This window comes from Protomyctophum parallelum (assembly GCF_964188405.1).
Source record: "Protomyctophum parallelum genome assembly, chromosome: 13".
In the NCBI taxonomy this organism is placed as follows: domain Eukaryota; kingdom Metazoa; phylum Chordata; class Actinopteri; order Myctophiformes; family Myctophidae; genus Protomyctophum; species Protomyctophum parallelum.
The window spans coordinates 8,789,877-8,808,128 of NC_139708.1; the positions used below are offsets into that span (position 1 = coordinate 8,789,877).

General features: G+C 41.6%; 1 protein-coding gene across 5 annotated transcripts in view; it reads left to right on the top strand.

Moving 5' to 3' along the window:
- Positions 1 to 18,252, top strand: part of rbfox1 (RNA binding fox-1 homolog 1) — a 117,820-nt gene that overhangs the window by 43,987 nt on the left and 55,581 nt on the right. For 3 of the 5 annotated variants that reach the window (XM_083780331.1, XM_083780329.1, XM_083780327.1), the window contains exons 3-7: positions 2,468 to 2,620; positions 3,804 to 3,857; positions 12,033 to 12,125; positions 16,337 to 16,397; positions 18,179 to 18,232. In XM_083780331.1, coding sequence (XP_083636457.1) covers positions 2,468 to 2,620; positions 3,804 to 3,857; positions 12,033 to 12,125; positions 16,337 to 16,397; positions 18,179 to 18,232 — 415 coding nt within the window. The remainder of the gene's footprint in view (positions 1 to 2,467; positions 2,621 to 3,803; positions 3,858 to 12,032; positions 12,126 to 16,336; positions 16,398 to 18,178; positions 18,233 to 18,252) is intronic. The other 2 variants (XM_083780328.1, XM_083780330.1) reach the window with 1 other exon arrangement.

The following is an 18,252-nucleotide window of genomic DNA, read 5'->3' on the forward strand; positions in this document are numbered from 1 at the left end:
TTCCTGCTTGTCTCTTGATTCTATATAGTTTTCAAGTGTTTGTTTTGTTTTATTGGAACGTTGTTTTGTCCAGTATTTATTTTTGTACTTTGTCGCTGACTCGCACTGCACTTTCAAGGTAAAATTAAAGCCTAAAAAGTACTTGTGGACCTGTCTACTCCCTGGAGCCTCTGGCCAACGTGTGTGTGTGTGTGTGTGTGTGTGTGTGTGTGTGTGTGTGTGTGTGTGTGTGTGTGTGTGTGTGTGTGTGTGTGTGTGTGTGTGTGTGTGTGTGTGTGTGTGAAATCCTCAAATTATTTTTACATAAAGCAGTACATGTCACTTCCCTCTTCTACCACGGATTTGAACCTGTGCTGATTTTTCTTTTTACCATTGAACTAATAGAGCCAGGCTGCTTGCCTGGCTCTTGTCTAGTGAGACATTACATTGACCTTTGACATGATCTATGTCTCAATAGGATAGCATGCAGGGCAGGGAGACATACCCCAAAGTTATATTGTATTAACATAGTCTGTCTACCATACAGATTGGACAAAAATTAATATAATAATAAATAAATGTATTAATTAAAAACAAAGTTGCATAGTGAGGCTTTAAGTAAAAGTACAAAAGTATATTGACATCAAAAGTTTTCTTTCCCATGAAAATGTGTAATTTTGTTAGATTTTTCCTTTTCTTTTACTTTTTCTCACAAGCTGTGATTTTCTTCACCACTGCTGATTTACTTTTCCACCACTGGTGCGTGCGTGCGTATTTGTGCACATTTGTGTGCGTATGTGCTTGCATGTGTGCGGTGTGCGCATGTGTGTGTGTGTGTGCTGTACTTGTACTTGCAATTCAAAAGATTATCTTTGTTATGATTGTGCCTTGTCAAGTTAGACGCAAAGTAACAAACAGAATCATTTAAGCTTCAAATACAATAATATTTTCTATAAATACACAGCACGGCTGTCAAACCAAACGGGTCCATTGTGTAGTGAAATGATCACTGGGGATCTGACAGTGCTCCAGTGTAGCTGGTGTGTGGCCAACGGTACGAGGCCATGTGGTTGAACTAGGCAGCCTGACAGTGGGACTGTGTGTTAGGAATTAAAATGTCGTAATCTTAAATTGTGGGGGAAATGAATCAACTTTGACAACAACAAAAAAAATCTCCCACGAGAAGAAGTTTTGGATGAAAACAATGAATGGAAAATGAATCCAAACTTGATAAATGAAACGGTCTGTCATTGCTTTAACCGCTGGACGGGAACCCCTTTTGGTGTTTTGGTGGATTATGTTATACTTTAGCTGTTGAAAAATAGCAGATCTACAAGCTCATATCGTGGCACCGAGTGCCGCGCTACAAGCTTGTAGATTTGCTATTTTTGAAAAATCGTGAAAATGTGGTGCAAATCTTTGAAAAAAATATTCTTTCAGAGCCAACGTTTTAAATAGAGTACATTTACTGCCGGGTGGTCCCTGGAACAACATATTTTCAGTTGGGTGTCCGCAGCCAAGTACAGATAATTCTGGGGGTCCTTGACATGGTTGAGCACCTACTGTATGACATACAGTAGAAACATAGGTTTTTCAGAAAACATTTAGGATTTAGAAGACTTCTTTTTTTAGAATGGACCTCAGTCCTAAATGGGTTAATGTCTGATGAGCTTTATTCTAAACTGCAGTTTAGTTGAAAAGCTGCATTATTAAACTACAGTCAGTGGTGGAAATGTAACTGTACTTGAGGTACTTTTATTTGACTTGAGTATTTCTGTTTTGAATATGAACTCTGTTGCATTTGACATCCTCTGCCTCCGCCTGTCTGTCTGCACTGTGACAGAATCAGAGTCAAATGTTGTACTTTTTATGCCCATAGGGCGATTCACTGAGTGAAGGAGTTTATAATAACTGAATTTGAAAAATATCACATTTGAATGATTTGACACATTTGGAAAATATTGAGTACTTTCATTTTGGTACTATATGGAAAATACTCTTACTTGTAAGAGTATTTTCATATTGTGCTATTGCTACTTTTACTTCAGTAAGAGTACTTCTTTCACCACTGACTACAGTATACACAATCTGATATTAGTCTTATTAAATGTCAATAATATGCATGAAGCACGTCTAGAAGGAAGTCATTAATAAACAAACACAAAGCCAAGTAGGCCTACAGTACAAACTAATTCATCAAATGAAACAAGAGAAGACCAGAGGACCTCCTTATGAACACAGATAACATTGGGTGGAAAACAAGCATAATAAAGTGTGTTGTACATTTCATCACTGATGATAATAATTACTGCCTTCATGACTGATAGATTGAGTCCATTCAAATCTCACCCGCATCCTTCTTCTCCTGTGTGCATGTGTGTGTGTGTGTGTGTGTGTGTGTGTGTGTGTGTGTGTGTGTGTGTGTGTGTGTGTGTGTGTGTGTGTGCGTGCGTATGTCTGTGCGTGCGTATGTCTGTGTGTTCTCCAGCAGACGGATGACGCGGCCCAGACGGAAATCCAGCAGCAGACTCAGACTGTATCACTATCAGAGAACACAGACAGCAAGACGCAGCCCAAGAGGCTGCACGTCTCCAACATCCCCTTCAGGTTCAGGGACCCAGACCTCAGGCAAATGTTTGGAGTACGTCTCCTTATTATTTCACTCCTGCTCAGTGGCGTGCACAGATAGACACTAGGGGGTGCTAGAGCACCCCCTGCCCCCTTTTGGCATTTTTTTTTTTTTTCTTAATTTGTAGTGTGTGGACCATGCGGTGACATTGATCAAATATTGATAAAAAACGCTTCTACTATATTATTTAGGCCCCCCACAATCTAAAGCTATGTTTCTATGTCAGTGGTTCTTCGATTTAAAAAAAATAGCAGACCTACAAGCTCGTAGCGCGCCACTCGGTGGCGCGCTATGAGCACCAAAATGCGCTGCACAATGTGCCCTTTTTTCACTTGAGCACCTGCCCCTCTAGATGTCTGTGCACGCCACTGCTCCCGCTTGAGACGAGCAGTTCACCCGAAGAAATGACGGAATTTCTATTGTTCTGTTTACTGATGTCTTTCAGTCACGGATAGTTTTCCTTTTGTACAAAATTAATTTTGTACAATATTCAAAAATCTTTTCATTTCGTATACCCTCAGAGTTACAGACCCATACGCGTCCGATGTACGTGGTCCATTCTGTAACACTGTGTCGTAGGATCATCTTCATATAAGTGGTCTTCACTCTAATGCTCATTCCAAGTTGGGATCATTTCCATCTACTCCCTCTGCGTCTCATTGGTGGGCTACAAATCGTTCCGAAACCAATGACATCATCGATGGGGATTCCAAGCTAATAGAAACTACAGGCAAGGAAAGTTAGCATGCTGTAGAACTTAGAAGCCGTTGTTTATTAAAAAAAAAGAAAGAAAGAACAAAAAGAAAGGAGGGAAAAGCCCTAGTCTGAGACACAGAATCTTACTTTAATGTAACTCTGAGAATGTCCAAATGTTTCACAATCTCAGAGTTGAATTAAGTGCACAGTATCTGTTGCAGGCCTGTTTTTTTATCATAATCCACTGAGCGAGAAAATGTTTATCCATTTTCAGGTCAAGCATTTTTTTTCTCTCCCTTTTTATGAATAAATTGTGAATTTCAAAGAAAGAAAAGCAGACTTTGAAGTCTTTTAGAAATTGAGGATGATTTACTTTTAGTGAGATTATGTGTGTTTCAAAGAAAAATAAATGAAGAAACAAAAACAAAAACATGAATTTGAAACATATGTGAAATATGTCCATCAAAAATAACACGTCTTTCTACCCATTTCTTTGCAGCAATTTGGCAAAATCTTAGACGTGGAAATCATTTTCAACGAACGTGGCTCCAAGGTAATTGCTCCTTCTGTTTCTACCTTTAAAGCTGCATGTGTTTATGCGTTGACGTGTGTGCCTGTGTGCGTGTGTGCGTGTGTGTGTGTGCACGTGTGTGCGCGTGTGCACGTGTGTGCGCGTGTGCGCGCGCGTCTGTCTGTCAGTGAGACAAGTACTGTTCTGGTTTCTATTTAAGATCATGTGTGTTTGATCGTTTTGTGGCTGTCGGGTAGATAACCTGTATGTCCAAAACCGTTGCTTTCAGGAAATGGAGAAAAATAATAAGAACCCATCTTCCAATTGACCCATGGTTATTATTTAGTCTCGGGCTATACATTCAACATTTTAAAACCCTCACACATTTTTCAAAGGTCATGTCTCAGCTGGGCACAGGATCTGACACAAGATTACATTTATCCCCCGAGCAAGGGTCTAGTAGCTCATACGCAGCGCAGGAAACCGATGCCAACAATGGCTGATCTACAAGTTCACAACGTGCCACATCGTGCCACATTGTGAACTTGCAGATCAGGGTTTTTTTTGTTTGTTACTTTTGTGCCACAGAGATAAGGCATTAATTAACGGTGGAATTAAAATAATTGAATTATGGAGATACAAGGTTTCTGCATGCCTGACACCAAGGAGTGTGTGTGTGTGTGTGTGTGTGTGTTGTATTGGACTGGCAGGGTGGCAGCCTGCAGCCCATGGCTCCTAGCTAAGTGGTTCAGTCAGTGCCTGCATTTCAATTCCTCCGACAGAACATAACTCTTCATACAATGGGAATATTGATCGATTGACTTCTTTATTGTCAAAAATGCACTGATTGTACTGTACGTCATCAAGTTTATATAGGGCACATTTAAAAACTACTACCAAAGTTCTGTGCCGAACATTTCATCAGCACAAGAGAACACACAATAGTAAACAACATACTGTACGGAGGCATAATATAAACAGTTCATCAACAACATACCGGACAGAAACAATACGATAAAAGGATGCAAAACAACATATCTTGGGGATTCAAATGCATGCAACATATACTTTGTACAAAATGATACACGTACAGTATGTACAAAATGAGTTGATGGCCTACTGGTGACGTTCTGGGTTCGATTCCCAAACCCAGCGGACCTTTTCTGTGTGTCACACCCAGACTCTTTGCCCGTTTCCTGTCAGATCTCCACTATAAATAAAGTCATAAAAGTCTCAAAAACTATATAATATACATTAAAAAAACAAAAAAACATCTGTTACGAGCTTTAACGGTGCAGATGCACATAGTGTATCTGCGCGAGCCAGTTCTCTTTATTTTCTACAGAAGTAGGCGGCAATTCCGAGCAAAGGATTGGGGGATTGACAGACAGCGAAGTGGAGCAGATGAGGACAGAGTCCTGTCTCACATCGTCTAGCTCCGTCGGGTGGAAACCTCATATGTCCAAAACTGTTACTTTTCAAGATTCAAATCCAGAAGTATAGACGAAGTAGCAGATCTACAAGCTCAGAACGCATCAAGCTTGCAGATCTGATGCTTTTGTGTGACGCTGTAGTATGATCAAGTAGGGTGTTAATTTACAAGAAAAAAAGAATATGAAGAGAAGAGGTTTCTGCCCGACAGCGACAATTATGCAAATAAGAATCAACTTTCACTGACTATGACAGAGTGGTAAAAATGTTGCGAGCGTTTCTCAGCGTTTCGTCAGTGACACACAACACCACTCGAGATTGACGGGAGGAGACGATAACTCTTCCCGGATATTATTCAATATAAACGGCAACGGAAGGTAATAATAAAGGTTAAATGTGGTTTTGTTTCATTGAGGTGTTTATGTGTGCCAGCATTATGTTAAATGCACAGCAGAATGCAATATACCCGCAACGATTATTACCTTCAGCTTACCCATCGTTCAAAAAGTTCCATTCTTTCCTTTTGTGCAGTATAGCAGGGGTCTGCAACCTTTTTGAAACAAAGTGCCATGTTTTTAGTTTCTGGATAGTCAGCGTGTCACTTTAATGACACCACACCACAATTCCAACATGTTTTGATTGTCCACGAATATAACCTTTTCCCTTGTTAAATATTTTCACATTGTTATAATGATCATTAGACTCAGAGCATAGCCCTCCTATATCTCCCTCCCCCAGTCAGAGTTTAGAGTTTTAATGAATGTAGAATGATGTGCAGGATGTAATTTACATACAAATATGAGTGAATTCATTTATTTGACTAAATTTTTTTAATTGTTTATTTACCGGTAATTGGTTTTCTTTATGCCAGTGTGCCAGTGATCACCCTCCTTTGTGCCAAGGTTGGCACCAGTGCCAAAGGTTGCCTACCCCTGCAGTATAGGACAAACTGTTTAGATATATTTTGGAGCACTATAACAACCACTCTGAATTGGTGCAAAGAAAAACAAAATAAATCTGTGTGAAAGGTTCTGGAGATCATTTGTGCTTCTAGGATGGATTAAGCATTTAAACATTTTATCCCACGCGCCCACCAGCATCAAACAGTGATGGTGAAGGTGACTGAAAATGTGACAAATCTTCAATGCCAATGCCGGAGATAATTCAGGACAGGCATGTACCCGTTCTTGGTTTAGGGACAACTTTAAAGTATGTACGTTTAATTATTCTCCTCGTTTAACTTTCACGTCTGAGAAATAAAGTATTTCAAGGAAAGAATGCAGCATCTTTTAACACTTTGACCTACATTGACAGTAAACCGGTCATTGTGCTGGTCGTGCATTGAAGATATTTACTCCAATGATGACCCGGCCGCATGAAGTGGGACAATATGATTATCATATTGACACAGACATTTGAACTGATGCTCAAGCTTGATTGAGTGGTGTGTTGTTCCCAACCTATTTCATTAGCTCGTCTGTCTCGCCAACTCTCTCTTGGCAAGCCACATAATCATGGCTGATCGATATCGCTCCAGCTAAATGTCCTACTTACAAAAGGACCTTCACTACGTAGCTGACTTTATCAAAGATGACTCCTTTAAACCAGCGGTGGAAGAAATACTCACATTGTTTTTTGCTTAAGTGAAAGTAACAGTATCTACAATGTAGACATACATACTGTACTCTGTAAACATCCTGTATTCAACATTTTTTACACGAGTTGTCATCAAAATATAGGCTATACTTCCAATACCAAAGAAAAGGTTTTCCTCACAATTTGTCATATATTAAATAGCTGATGTACAAGCTCACAACCTTGCGACAGTATGTTCAGGGGTGTTATAGTGGCTCAGGGGTAGTTTATGACAGTATGTTCAGAGGTGTTATAGTGGCTCTGGGGTAGTTTATGACAGTATGTTCAGAGGTGTTATGGTGGCTCAGGGGTAGTATATGACAGTATGTTCAGAGGTGTTATGGTGGCTCAGGGGTAGTTTATGACAGTATGTTCAGAGGTGTTATGGTGGCTCAGGGGTAGTTTATGACAGTATGTTCAGAGGTGTTCTAGTGGCTCAGGGGTAGTTTATGACAGTATGTTCAGAGGTGTTATAGTGGCTCAGGGGTAGTTTATGACAGTATGTTCAGGGGTGTTATAGTGGCTCAGGGGTAGTTTATGACAGTATGTTCAGGGGTGTTATAGTGGCTCAGGGGTAGTATATGACAGTATGTTCAGAGGTGTTATGGTGGCTCTGGGGTAGTTTATGACAGTATGTTCAGAGGTGTTATGGTGGCTCAGGGGTAGTTTATGACAGTATGTTCAGAGGTGTTATAGTCGCTCAGGGGTAGTATATGACAGTATGTTCAGAGGTGTTATAGTCGCTCAGGGGTAGTTTATGACAGTATGTTCAGAGGTGTTATGGTGGCTCAGGGGTAGTATATGACAGTATGTTCAGAGGTGTTATGGTGGCTCAGGGGTAGTTTATGACAGTATGTTCAGAGGTGTTATAGTGGCTCAGGGGTAGTTTATGACAGTATGTTCAGAGGTGTTATGGTGGCTCAGGGGTAGTATATGACAGTATGTTCAGAGGTGTTATGGTGGCTCTGGGGTAGTTTATGACAGTATGTTCAGAGGTGTTATGGTGGCTCTGGGGTAGTTTATGACAGTATGTTCAGAGGTGTTATAGTGGCTCAGGGGTAGTATATGACAGTATGTTCAGAGGTGTTATGGTGGCTCAGGGGTAGTTTATGACAGTATGTTCAGAGGTGTTATAGTGGCTCAGGGGTAGTTTATGACAGTATGTTCAGAGGTGTTCTAGTGGCTCAGGGGTAGTTTATGACAGTATGTTCAGAGGTGTTATGGTGGCTCAGGGGTAGTTTATGACAGTATGTTCAGAGGTGTTATAGTGGCTCAGGGGTAGTTTATGACAGTATGTTCAGAGGTGTTATAGTGGCTCAGGGGTAGTATTATGACAGTATGTTCAGAGGTGTTATGGTGGCTCAGGGGTAGTTTATGACAGTATGTTCAGAGGTGTTATAGTGGCTCAGGGGTAGTTTATGACAGTATGTTCAGAGGTGTTATAGTGGCTCAGGGGTAGTTTATGACAGTATGTTCAGAGGTGTTCTAGTGGCTCAGGGGTAGTTTATGACAGTATGTTCAGAGGTGTTATAGTGGCTCAGGGGTAGTTTATGACAGTATGTTCAGAGGTGTTATAGTGGCTCAGGGGTAGTTTATGACAGTATGTTCAGAGGTGTTCTAGTGGCTCAGGGGTAGTTTATGACAGTATGTTCAGAGGTGTTATAGTGGCTCAGGGGTAGTTTATGACAGTATGTTCAGAGGTGTTATAGTGGCTCAGGGGTAGTTTATGACAGTATGTTCAGAGGTGTTATAGTGGCTCAGGGGTAGTTTATGACAGTATGTTCAGAGGTGTTATGGTGGCTCAGGGGTAGTATTATGACAGTATGTTCAGAGGTGTTATAGTGGCTCAGGGGTAGTTTATGACAGTATGTTCAGAGGTGTTCTAGTGGCTCAGGGGTAGTATTATGACAGTATGTTCAGAGGTGTTCTAGTGGCTCAGGGGTAGTTTATGACAGTATGTTCAGGGGTGTTATAGTGGCTCAGGGGTAGTTTATGACAGTATGTTCAGAGGTGTTATAGTGGCTCAGGGGTAGTATATGACAGTATGTTCAGAGGTGTTATAGTGGCTCAGGGGTAGTATTATGACAGTATGTTCAGAGGTGTTATAGTGGCTCAGGGGTAGTATTATGACAGTATGTTCAGAGGTGTTATAGTGGCTCAGGGGTAGTTTATGACAGTATGTTCAGAGGTGTTATAGTGGCTCAGGGGTAGTATATGACAGTATGTTCAGAGGTGTTATGGTGGCTCAGGGGTAGTATTATGACAGTATGTTCAGAGGTGTTATAGTGGCTCAGGGGTAGTTTATGACAGTATGTTCAGAGGTGTTCTAGTGGCTCAGGGGTAGTTTATGACAGTATGTTCAGAGGTGTTATAGTGGCTCAGGGGTAGTATATGACAGTATGTTCAGAGGTGTTATGGTGGCTCAGGGGTAGTATTATGACAGTATGTTCAGAGGTGTTATAGTGGCTCAGGGGTAGTTTATGACAGTATGTTCAGAGGTGTTCTAGTGGCTCAGGGGTAGTTTATGACAGTATGTTCAGAGGTGTTATAGTGGCTCAGGGGTAGTTTATGACAGTATGTTCAGAGGTGTTATAGTGGCTCAGGGGTAGTTTATGACAGTATGTTCAGAGGTGTTATAGTGGCTCAGGGGTAGTTTATGACAGTATGTTCAGAGGTGTTATAGTGGCTCAGGGGTAGTTTATGACAGTATGTTCAGGGGTGTTATGGTGGCTCAGGGGTAGTTTATGACAGTATGTTCAGAGGTGTTCTAGTGGCTCAGGGGTAGTTTATGACAGTATGTTCAGAGGTGTTATGGTGGCTCAGGGGTAGTTTATGACAGTATGTTCAGGGGTGTTATAGTGGCTCAGGGGTAGTTTATGACAGTATGTTCAGAGGTGTTATGGTGGCTCAGGGGTAGTTTATGACAGTATGTTCAGAGGTGTTATGGTGGCTCTGGGGTAGTTTATGACAGTATGTTCAGAGGTGTTATGGTGGCTCAGGGGTAGTTTATGACAGTATGTTCAGAGGTGTTATAGTGGCTCAGGGGTAGTATTATGACAGTATGTTCAGAGGTGTTATGGTGGCTCAGGGGTAGTTTATGACAGTATGTTCAGAGGTGTTATAGTGGCTCAGGGGTAGTTTATGACAGTATGTTCAGAGGTGTTCTAGTGGCTCAGGGGTAGTTTATGACAGTATGTTCAGAGGTGTTATGGTGGCTCAGGGGTAGTTTATGACAGTATGTTCAGGGGTGTTATAGTGGCTCAGGGGTAGTTTATGACAGTATGTTCAGAGGTGTTATAGTGGCTCAGGGGTAGTTTATGACAGTATGTTCAGGGGTGTTATAGTGGCTCAGGGGTAGTTTATGACAGTATGTTCAGGGGTGTTATGGTGGCTCAGGGGTAGTTTATGACAGTATGTTCAGAGGTGTTATGGTGGCTCAGGGGTAGTTTATGACAGTATGTTCAGAGGTGTTATGGTGGCTCAGGCGTAGTATATGACAGTATGTTCAGAGGTGTTATGGTGGCTCTGGGGTAGTTTATGACAGTATGTTCAGAGGTGTTATAGTGGCCCAGGGGTAGTTTATGACAGTATGTTCAGAGGTGTTATAGTGGCTCTGGGGTAGTATATGACAGTATGTTCAGAGGTGTTATGGTGGCTCAGGGGTAGTTTATGACAGTATGTTCAGAGGTGTTATGGTGGCTCAGGGGTAGTTTATGACAGTATGTTCAGAGGTGTTATGGTGGCTCAGGGGTAGTTTATGACAGTATGTTCAGAGGTGTTATAGTGGCTCAGGGGTAGTTTATGACAGTATGTTCAGAGGTGTTATAGTGGCTCAGGGGTAGAGCGGCCGCATGGCAACCAGAGGGTTCCCAGTCTGATCCCGGTGGAAACCTCATATGTCAAACGATTCAAATTCAAAAGTAGCAGATCTACAAGCACGCAGATCTACTTGTGTGTGGCGCTGTAATATGATCACGTAGGCCTAAGAAAATCACAAAGGTTAGAATATAGAGAATATAAAGAGGTTTCAGTCTGACAGCAAATAAATGTACTCAGTAACTTTCCACTATACTGCTTTAAGCGTTTAGAGAAGAGCTGCAAGGCTGTTTTCAACTGGCTTGTTTCAGATTGCTTTTATATCCATTACTGCATTTCTGAGTGATTTGGCTCATCATTTCTCTTTTTCCTCTAGCTAATGCCATGCCATAATGCTCAATCAGATAATGTTGTCTTTGCTACATTTGCTCTGTTATGAGTCCATTAAAAGGTATCAATTTGTTTTGATTACCAGCTTTATGTACAGTATACAGTATGTATTTGTTGTGAACAGCTCATCTCTTGTCCTGGGTTATAAAATCCTGTACGGGTAGCATGATTTTTAAAGTGGCGCTGTGTCACTTTTTTATGAATAAAATGTAACGTTGTCCAATCTCCATTGTAGAGTATGCTAATACAACATAACTTATACAATTGGGGTGGTTGTATTTTGTCTCCCTGCTCTTCCATTGAGACATCGTGTCAAAGGTCATGTCTCACCTATAGACCTGATGGTCGAGATTCGCCTGAGCAGGCAGGCTGGCTCTATTACCTCAATGGTAAACATTTCAGAACTTGCACCGGAAACCGGGTTCAAATATGCGGTAGAAGTGGAAAGCTACACTGCTTTAATTTCTTTAAAAAATAGCAGATCTAAAAGCTCACAACGCGTTCCATAAGGATTTGTTGTGTGGATTGGCTATTTCGGCTAGTTGTGTGATGAAATATTGTGTTTTAACAGTGTTAGAAAAACAAATATTCAAACATTAATAATAAGTTTAGCACACACAATAACAAAGACTAATGGATGTTAATGAGGCTCACTTTTACAATATTAAAAAAGTACACATCATTACAGCATTTAAATGGCTACTGTCTGAAACCATAGCTATTGGTGGCTGCTAATTTGGGGTGCTTCAAACGCCACTGAGTAACGTTCATTGAAACGAAAGCTGGGGGGTGGGGCGGGACAGTTTATAGTTCATATATAAGTATGAACTATTGCTGCATGGTTAAATAAAGGTGAAATTAAAACAAAACTTGAACTTGACACTCTCCCTCCCTCTCTCTCTCTCTCTCTCTCTCTCTCTCTCTCTCTCTGTGTCTCTCTCTCAGGGTTTCGGCTTCGTAACGTTCGAGCACAGCGCGGATGCCGACAGAGCCCGGGAGAAGCTACACGGCACGGTGGTCGAGGGCCGCAAGATAGAGGTGCAAAACTCTCAGCTGTGTTTTCATCCACGTCCCCCCTTTATCCTCCTCTTCCTGTACTGTGCCTCTTATCCGTGTGTGTGCGCGTGTGCGTGTGCGTGTGCGTGTCTGTGTGCGTGTGTGCGTGCGTGCGTAACCTCCAACGTGTCCTCATGTCACAATGTCAACCTGACCCACCCCCCCCCCTCCCCAAACACTCACACGCCCCACCCAGCCAACGCTACCCCATCGCCACCCCCCCCCCCCCCCCCCCCGCCACAAGTCTCATTAAATGCAGGGTATTAAATGTTGTAGTTTTTATTTAAAGCTCTACATTCTGATAGTAATCATTGCTGTTGAGTGTTTGTTCAGTGTCGTCTTTCTTTCTTTTCCCTGTATTTATTCAGGACATTGAGTGCAAACACAATACATATCTCTCCAGCTCTAAAAAAACTGAAAATTGTTTGAGTTGCTAAGCTCATCCAATCAGGAGAGAGTATACCCATTCATTATCAGTGTCCCGTTATAATTGTTGTCTGTTCTTTGCTTCATCACTTGATGATTTAACTTGTTTATCGTCTCTGTCGGGTGACAACCTCATTATGCCCAATACTGTTACTTTAACTTGTTTATCGCCTCTGTCGGGTGACAACCTCATTATGCCCAATACTGTTACTTTTCAGGTTTCAAATTCAAAAGTAGCAAATCTACAAGCTTGAGCCTGTTGATCTGCTGCGTTTGATGCTTTTGTTTGGCGCTGTACTGTTATGATCATCATCATCATAACCTTTATGATCAAGTAGGGCGTTCATTTAAGAAATGTTAGAATATGGAGACAAGAGGTTTCTGAGGTTTGCCCGACGGCAATGTTAGCCTGTGTCGTATGAGTTCTCTCCCCTGATTGGATGCAATTGGTATCCTGACCTTTTCACTTTACTACAGCTGGAGATATGGTGAGACCCCTGCTACTGAACAAAAACTCTAGCAATGATTACTATCAGAGTATAAAGCTATTTAACACTTATTTTAATTAAGTAAAACATCACTTATCCTACCTTTATTTTGCATAAATTTAAATCGTCCATGATGTCAACCATCTGATTCTTGTTATTATTATGTCAGACGTTGCTTGTTTTTCTTTCTTTTTAGTATACTTTGTTTCCCTTTTTTTATTCTTGAGCCTTGAGCGTGTCTTGTCAATGAGGCTGACCCCAGAAAAGTTTTAGAAATGTATTTTCTTTCTGTGTCAACCTAAAAAAAAGTGTATCCTCCGAGTTGATTTGGTTGTTGCTTAAGGGGGGAACAAAAGGGAGAACGGGTGAAAGGGATTATGGGTATTTACATCTTGGTCGAAAAGGGATTAGAGGTGACCTTTGGGGCAACAAAAGAAAAAAGAAATCAGCATTTTCCAAAAGAATCATTTGAAGGGTGAAGGGTTTCAAATTTGATTTCATTTCCCCAAGGGCATCTAATGACACTGTAATGACGCTGTAATGGCCACTTCAAAACCTCACATCACAATGGAGAGCCGTGTTAGTGCCGTGACCTTAACCCCGATTTGAATTTCTCGTGTGTACGCGGTCACAAGAGGCAGACTTCAAAGGGCTTTTAACTGGTGCTCTAGACAAAACGAACATGCTACAATAATGCTAAGTGCATCGCAAAAATCCTGAGTGTTCATTTTAACCCTGAGAGTGTAACTAAATGGACCCAAAGACGGGTCCCTCCAGTTACATTTGTACACTCTCGGAGATAAAGGTGCAATAGACAACGTCGAGCCACTCGGTCGCACTCACAACACCTCTGTTCCATGAGCTTTATTTCCCTGTCTCACATCTGCAAAACAGCAATTATGCATTTTGCTATGATGTGACGTGGTCACGTGGCCCCCAAGTGTTTCTTCAGGGGGGGGGACCTATGCCAACAGAAGCGGGTGACGAGTTAGGACGGATTTGACTATATGGCAACGTTTGACGAGAGGGGACGCCCGGCGTCGTCCGCAACGTCGTATGTTGACGCGGTGATTCGGGACTCTGTAGTTGTACACAACTCAGACGGCTCTGAGGCGGCTGAAGCTGACTTTGCAGAGCTCGGCAAGGCCACTTGACGAGCGCACTGGCCAACGGGGCTCAAGGCTGCTGAAGACGGCCTACTTTGGTCGTTTAAGTGTTCCAGTGGAGGTTTTTTTAGGCGGGATTACTGGGACCGCTGTAGAATGACGTGATGGGGGTCGCGTCACGCCAAATGTTGCTGTATGGTCAGGCGTTGTCGGAAGCGTCACTACAGTACTACTATAGTCAGGCCCCGAGTTGAAAGAGAGAGGGTTTTGTGCAGCCTGGAACTGGAATGACTGCGGATTATAAAAAAAAAAACTGCTTTTGGCCACTTGAGTTAAGATGCTGCTTATTCCTTTCTCATCTTCCCCCCTCCTCCTCCTCACCATCTTTTCCAACGGTAGCTCGTTATAGGGCCCCCCGCTCAACACAGTTACCATGGTAACAGTACACAAACAAGTGGGCGGGGCCAAAAGGTTTGGGCATGGTAAGTGTGAGCGAGCCATTCTGACAGCTTTTTCTTTCTTTCTTTCTTTCTTTCTTTCTTTCTTTCTTTCTTTCTTTCTTTCTTTCTTTCTTTCTTTCTCCCTCTCTCTCTCTCTCTGGAACGTTTGCCACGCTGAAACTCACATGACCTTTCTTGTTTTTGAATGGTGGTTGGGTTGATGCTGTACATTTTGATTTGTCCTTGCGTTGACGGCGTAAACCGTGCGTGTCTCTTCACTAAGTGTGTTTCTCCTCTGGAGCTGCCGTGATGCGTGAGCCAAATCCGACTTGAGACATGAACTTTGACTTGTTGTTTGCACCTCTCTCTGGGACTGTTGGAAACCCCATTGATTGTTTTTATTTTTTATTTATAATTTGTGTCTCTTCTCTTCTTGTTTTTGGACGACAAATTGCACCCCACTTGTTTGAGTTGATCCTATAGCTGTTAAGCCGTGGTTTGAAGCTGGAATGATTTGATCATTGATTGATTGACGGATTGACTGATTGACTTGGTTGGTTATTTTTTGTTTGATCGATTTAGTTTTTTTTTGTTTGTTTGTTTGTTTGTTTTTTCTCGTTCTTTATGTCACAATGTTCAAGTTACATTTGCAATGAATCGTTCTAGAAAAGGCTCTTGGTCTTGGAGTGTGAATGCTATACGTTGCTTCCCTCTCACATCGGTTTCCTTCACACCAGGTTTATATCTCGTCATATGGCGTCGATGTCGTGCGCCGAAAATAGCCGCTCTGCTAGCTCGTTCTGAGTGTGTGGCTCTGCTAGTTTGTAGACACGCGACATGTCATACGACAGATTATAAATGAAGCATCTCACTCTCTTTCCCTCTCGAGGTTGACTGGATGTTGCATATTGTTCCCTTCCCTAACCTCCCTCCTCCGCCACCTCTCCACCGCATGCTGAAATCCTACAACATCTCCACAATATTATGCTTCTCTTTTTTTTCTTTTTGTACAAGTGCATCTGTGTATTTTTGACTCTCTTTGTTCCTTTGTGTCTGTACCTGTTGTGTTTTGTCCAAAACATTTTCTCGTAAAGTGGGTAGTAGAGCATGCCGGAAAGTTTTTATTTTCTTTTCTTTTTTTTTACCTTTTTTTGTTTTGGAAATTGGAAAATATGCAAAAGAAAAATCATTTTGCTTTGGATGTGGTTTTTCTTCAAGTATGTGTCTCTGAATGCTGTTGGGGGAGAGGAGGAAAAAAAAAACACAAAACACAAATAATGTTTGCCATGATGAAATGTACTGCAGATGTTTTTTTTGAAGAGTTGTCTTTGTTCGCTACATTATAGCGAGAAAAGAACCATGCATGCAGGTTTACTTAACCCAATAAGACCGGTGTCATTTTACATTGTAGCGTTGGCTCTTTAAAAACAATAGCAGATATACAAGCCCACTTTGTGCCACCCTGCAAGCTTGTACACCTGCTATTTTGGACATTTTTGAAAAACCAGACAAGAAGATTTTTTTTTTTTTAATCTAAATGATTTAACACAAATCCTCTGTTCTGGGGCTGATCCCTGGCACAAAACGTTTTCAGATGGGGGTCCAGATAGTGTGAGAAGTGCTGCTTCAGAAGGCATGTTGTAGAATGGGTCTTAATGGGTTAAGCTCTTATCGCAGGGCCTGTGTGTGTCCACGTGTCATCGTGACTTCATGGAATGGTTTTCTCTACCCAGGTCAACAACGCCACAGCCAGAGTAATGACAAATAAAAAGACCGTCAACCCATATGCAAATGGTGAGACCTCGCTCGCCCCGCATGCCGCATGCGGTGTTGCTGCATGCGATGTGTTGCTGCATGCGATGTGTTGCCGCATGCGATGTTCTAATTATTATGGCACTTTTTTTTAAAGCAGCGCACAACACTTCAGGATAACATTGTATCAGAAACTATTGGCCGTTTGTGATGTTTTTGTTCTTTTACATTTTTTATTTTTTTTTAAAGTCTACGTTCTGCGTTCCCAGGGTTTGTACTATAGTAGCACTAGGATTGGGTCGGGAGCAAAACAATTCCATATAATATTATATCCATTTAGATCCATTCATTGGATTGGATATTGTCTGTGATTTGGGATATCGTGCTATTGTGATATGGCATAAGTGTAATATAAAAATATAAATATCGTATCGGGGGAAAATCGGTATCGGCAGATTCTCAATAATCAAATCATCGGAAACCGATCGGGACAAAAAAACAAACATGAACAGGACATCCCTAACTATATAGTACCACCTGAACAAGACCTGCAAGTTAGTTTCTGAGGACCTTATCTGAGCCATAGAGTATGGAAACTATGTGTTTCTGAGGACCTTATCTGAGCCATAGAGTATGGAAACTATGTGTTTCTGAGGACCTTATCTGAGCCATAGAGTATGGAAACTATGTGTTTCTGAGGACCTTATCTGAGCCATAGAGTATGGAAACTATGTGTTTCTGAGGACCTTATCTGAGCCATAGAGTATGGAAACTATGTGTTTCTGAGGACCTTATCTGAGCCATAGAGTATGGAAACTATGTGTTTCTAAGGACCTTATCTGAGCCATAGAGTATGGAAACTATGAGTTTCTGAGGACCTTATCTGAGCCATAGAGTATGGAAACTATGTGTTTCTGAGGACCTTATCTGAGCCATAGAGTATGGAAACTATGTGTTTCTGAGGACCTTATCTGAGCCATAGAGTATGGAAACTATGTGTTGCACGGCATATGGTTCACTCACTCTCAAAGAGAGTCTAAGAGAAATGGGTCTTCTTCCCGGAGGCTGAGGCCCAACAACTAGGACTCAGCAGCGAGGACCGAGGAGGAGCAGTGCTTTCTCAGTCAAACCAAAAGACCACATGGAACGTCGGATACACCCGTCACGTCACGTGTGATTTGTCATGTTTCAGAGGCGTGTTTGTTTTCCACGTGTCATATTATATATGCAGTTACAGTGGTATATTATACTGTGCAAAATGGTGTGTGACACACAGCCTAACACAGACTGTATCATCATGTACAGTGGTGGAAAAAGTATCCTCATGTCAAGTTAAAGTATCAATACTGCTGTCCGGAATTCAAAATGTACTTGAGTAAAAGTTTAAAAAGTATCTGTATCAAAATATACTTAAAAAGTACAAAACGTAGAAAGTATACTCATTAATCAGAATGTCCCAACGAAAACGTGCTGCGTGACGCTATAGATAGACTTTCATGAATTTAAATTAATCTCATTCAAGATGACGTCCAGACAGTGTTGACACTGACACTGATTGTAAACTTAATCAGCACACAAAAAGATGCATCCGGAAACATCTGTATCATGCCATAGCCTGAAGGGATGGAACCTTCTGATTGGTTGCCGTTTCAGACTGAACCTTCAAAATAAAATGACCGAAAATGTCATTTCAGTGCCACTTTAAATCTTTTAGGGATGCTTTTAGTTATAATGTTCTTTTCATTTTCCTGAAGTTCATGGGTCAACACAAATGTGTCTAGTACTGTAGATGTCTGACGGTCAATCTCTGTCTCACTCTCTAGGCTGGAAGTTAAATCCAGTGGTTGGAGCCGTCTACAGTCCAGAATTCTATGCAGGTAAGAAGACATCAATCACT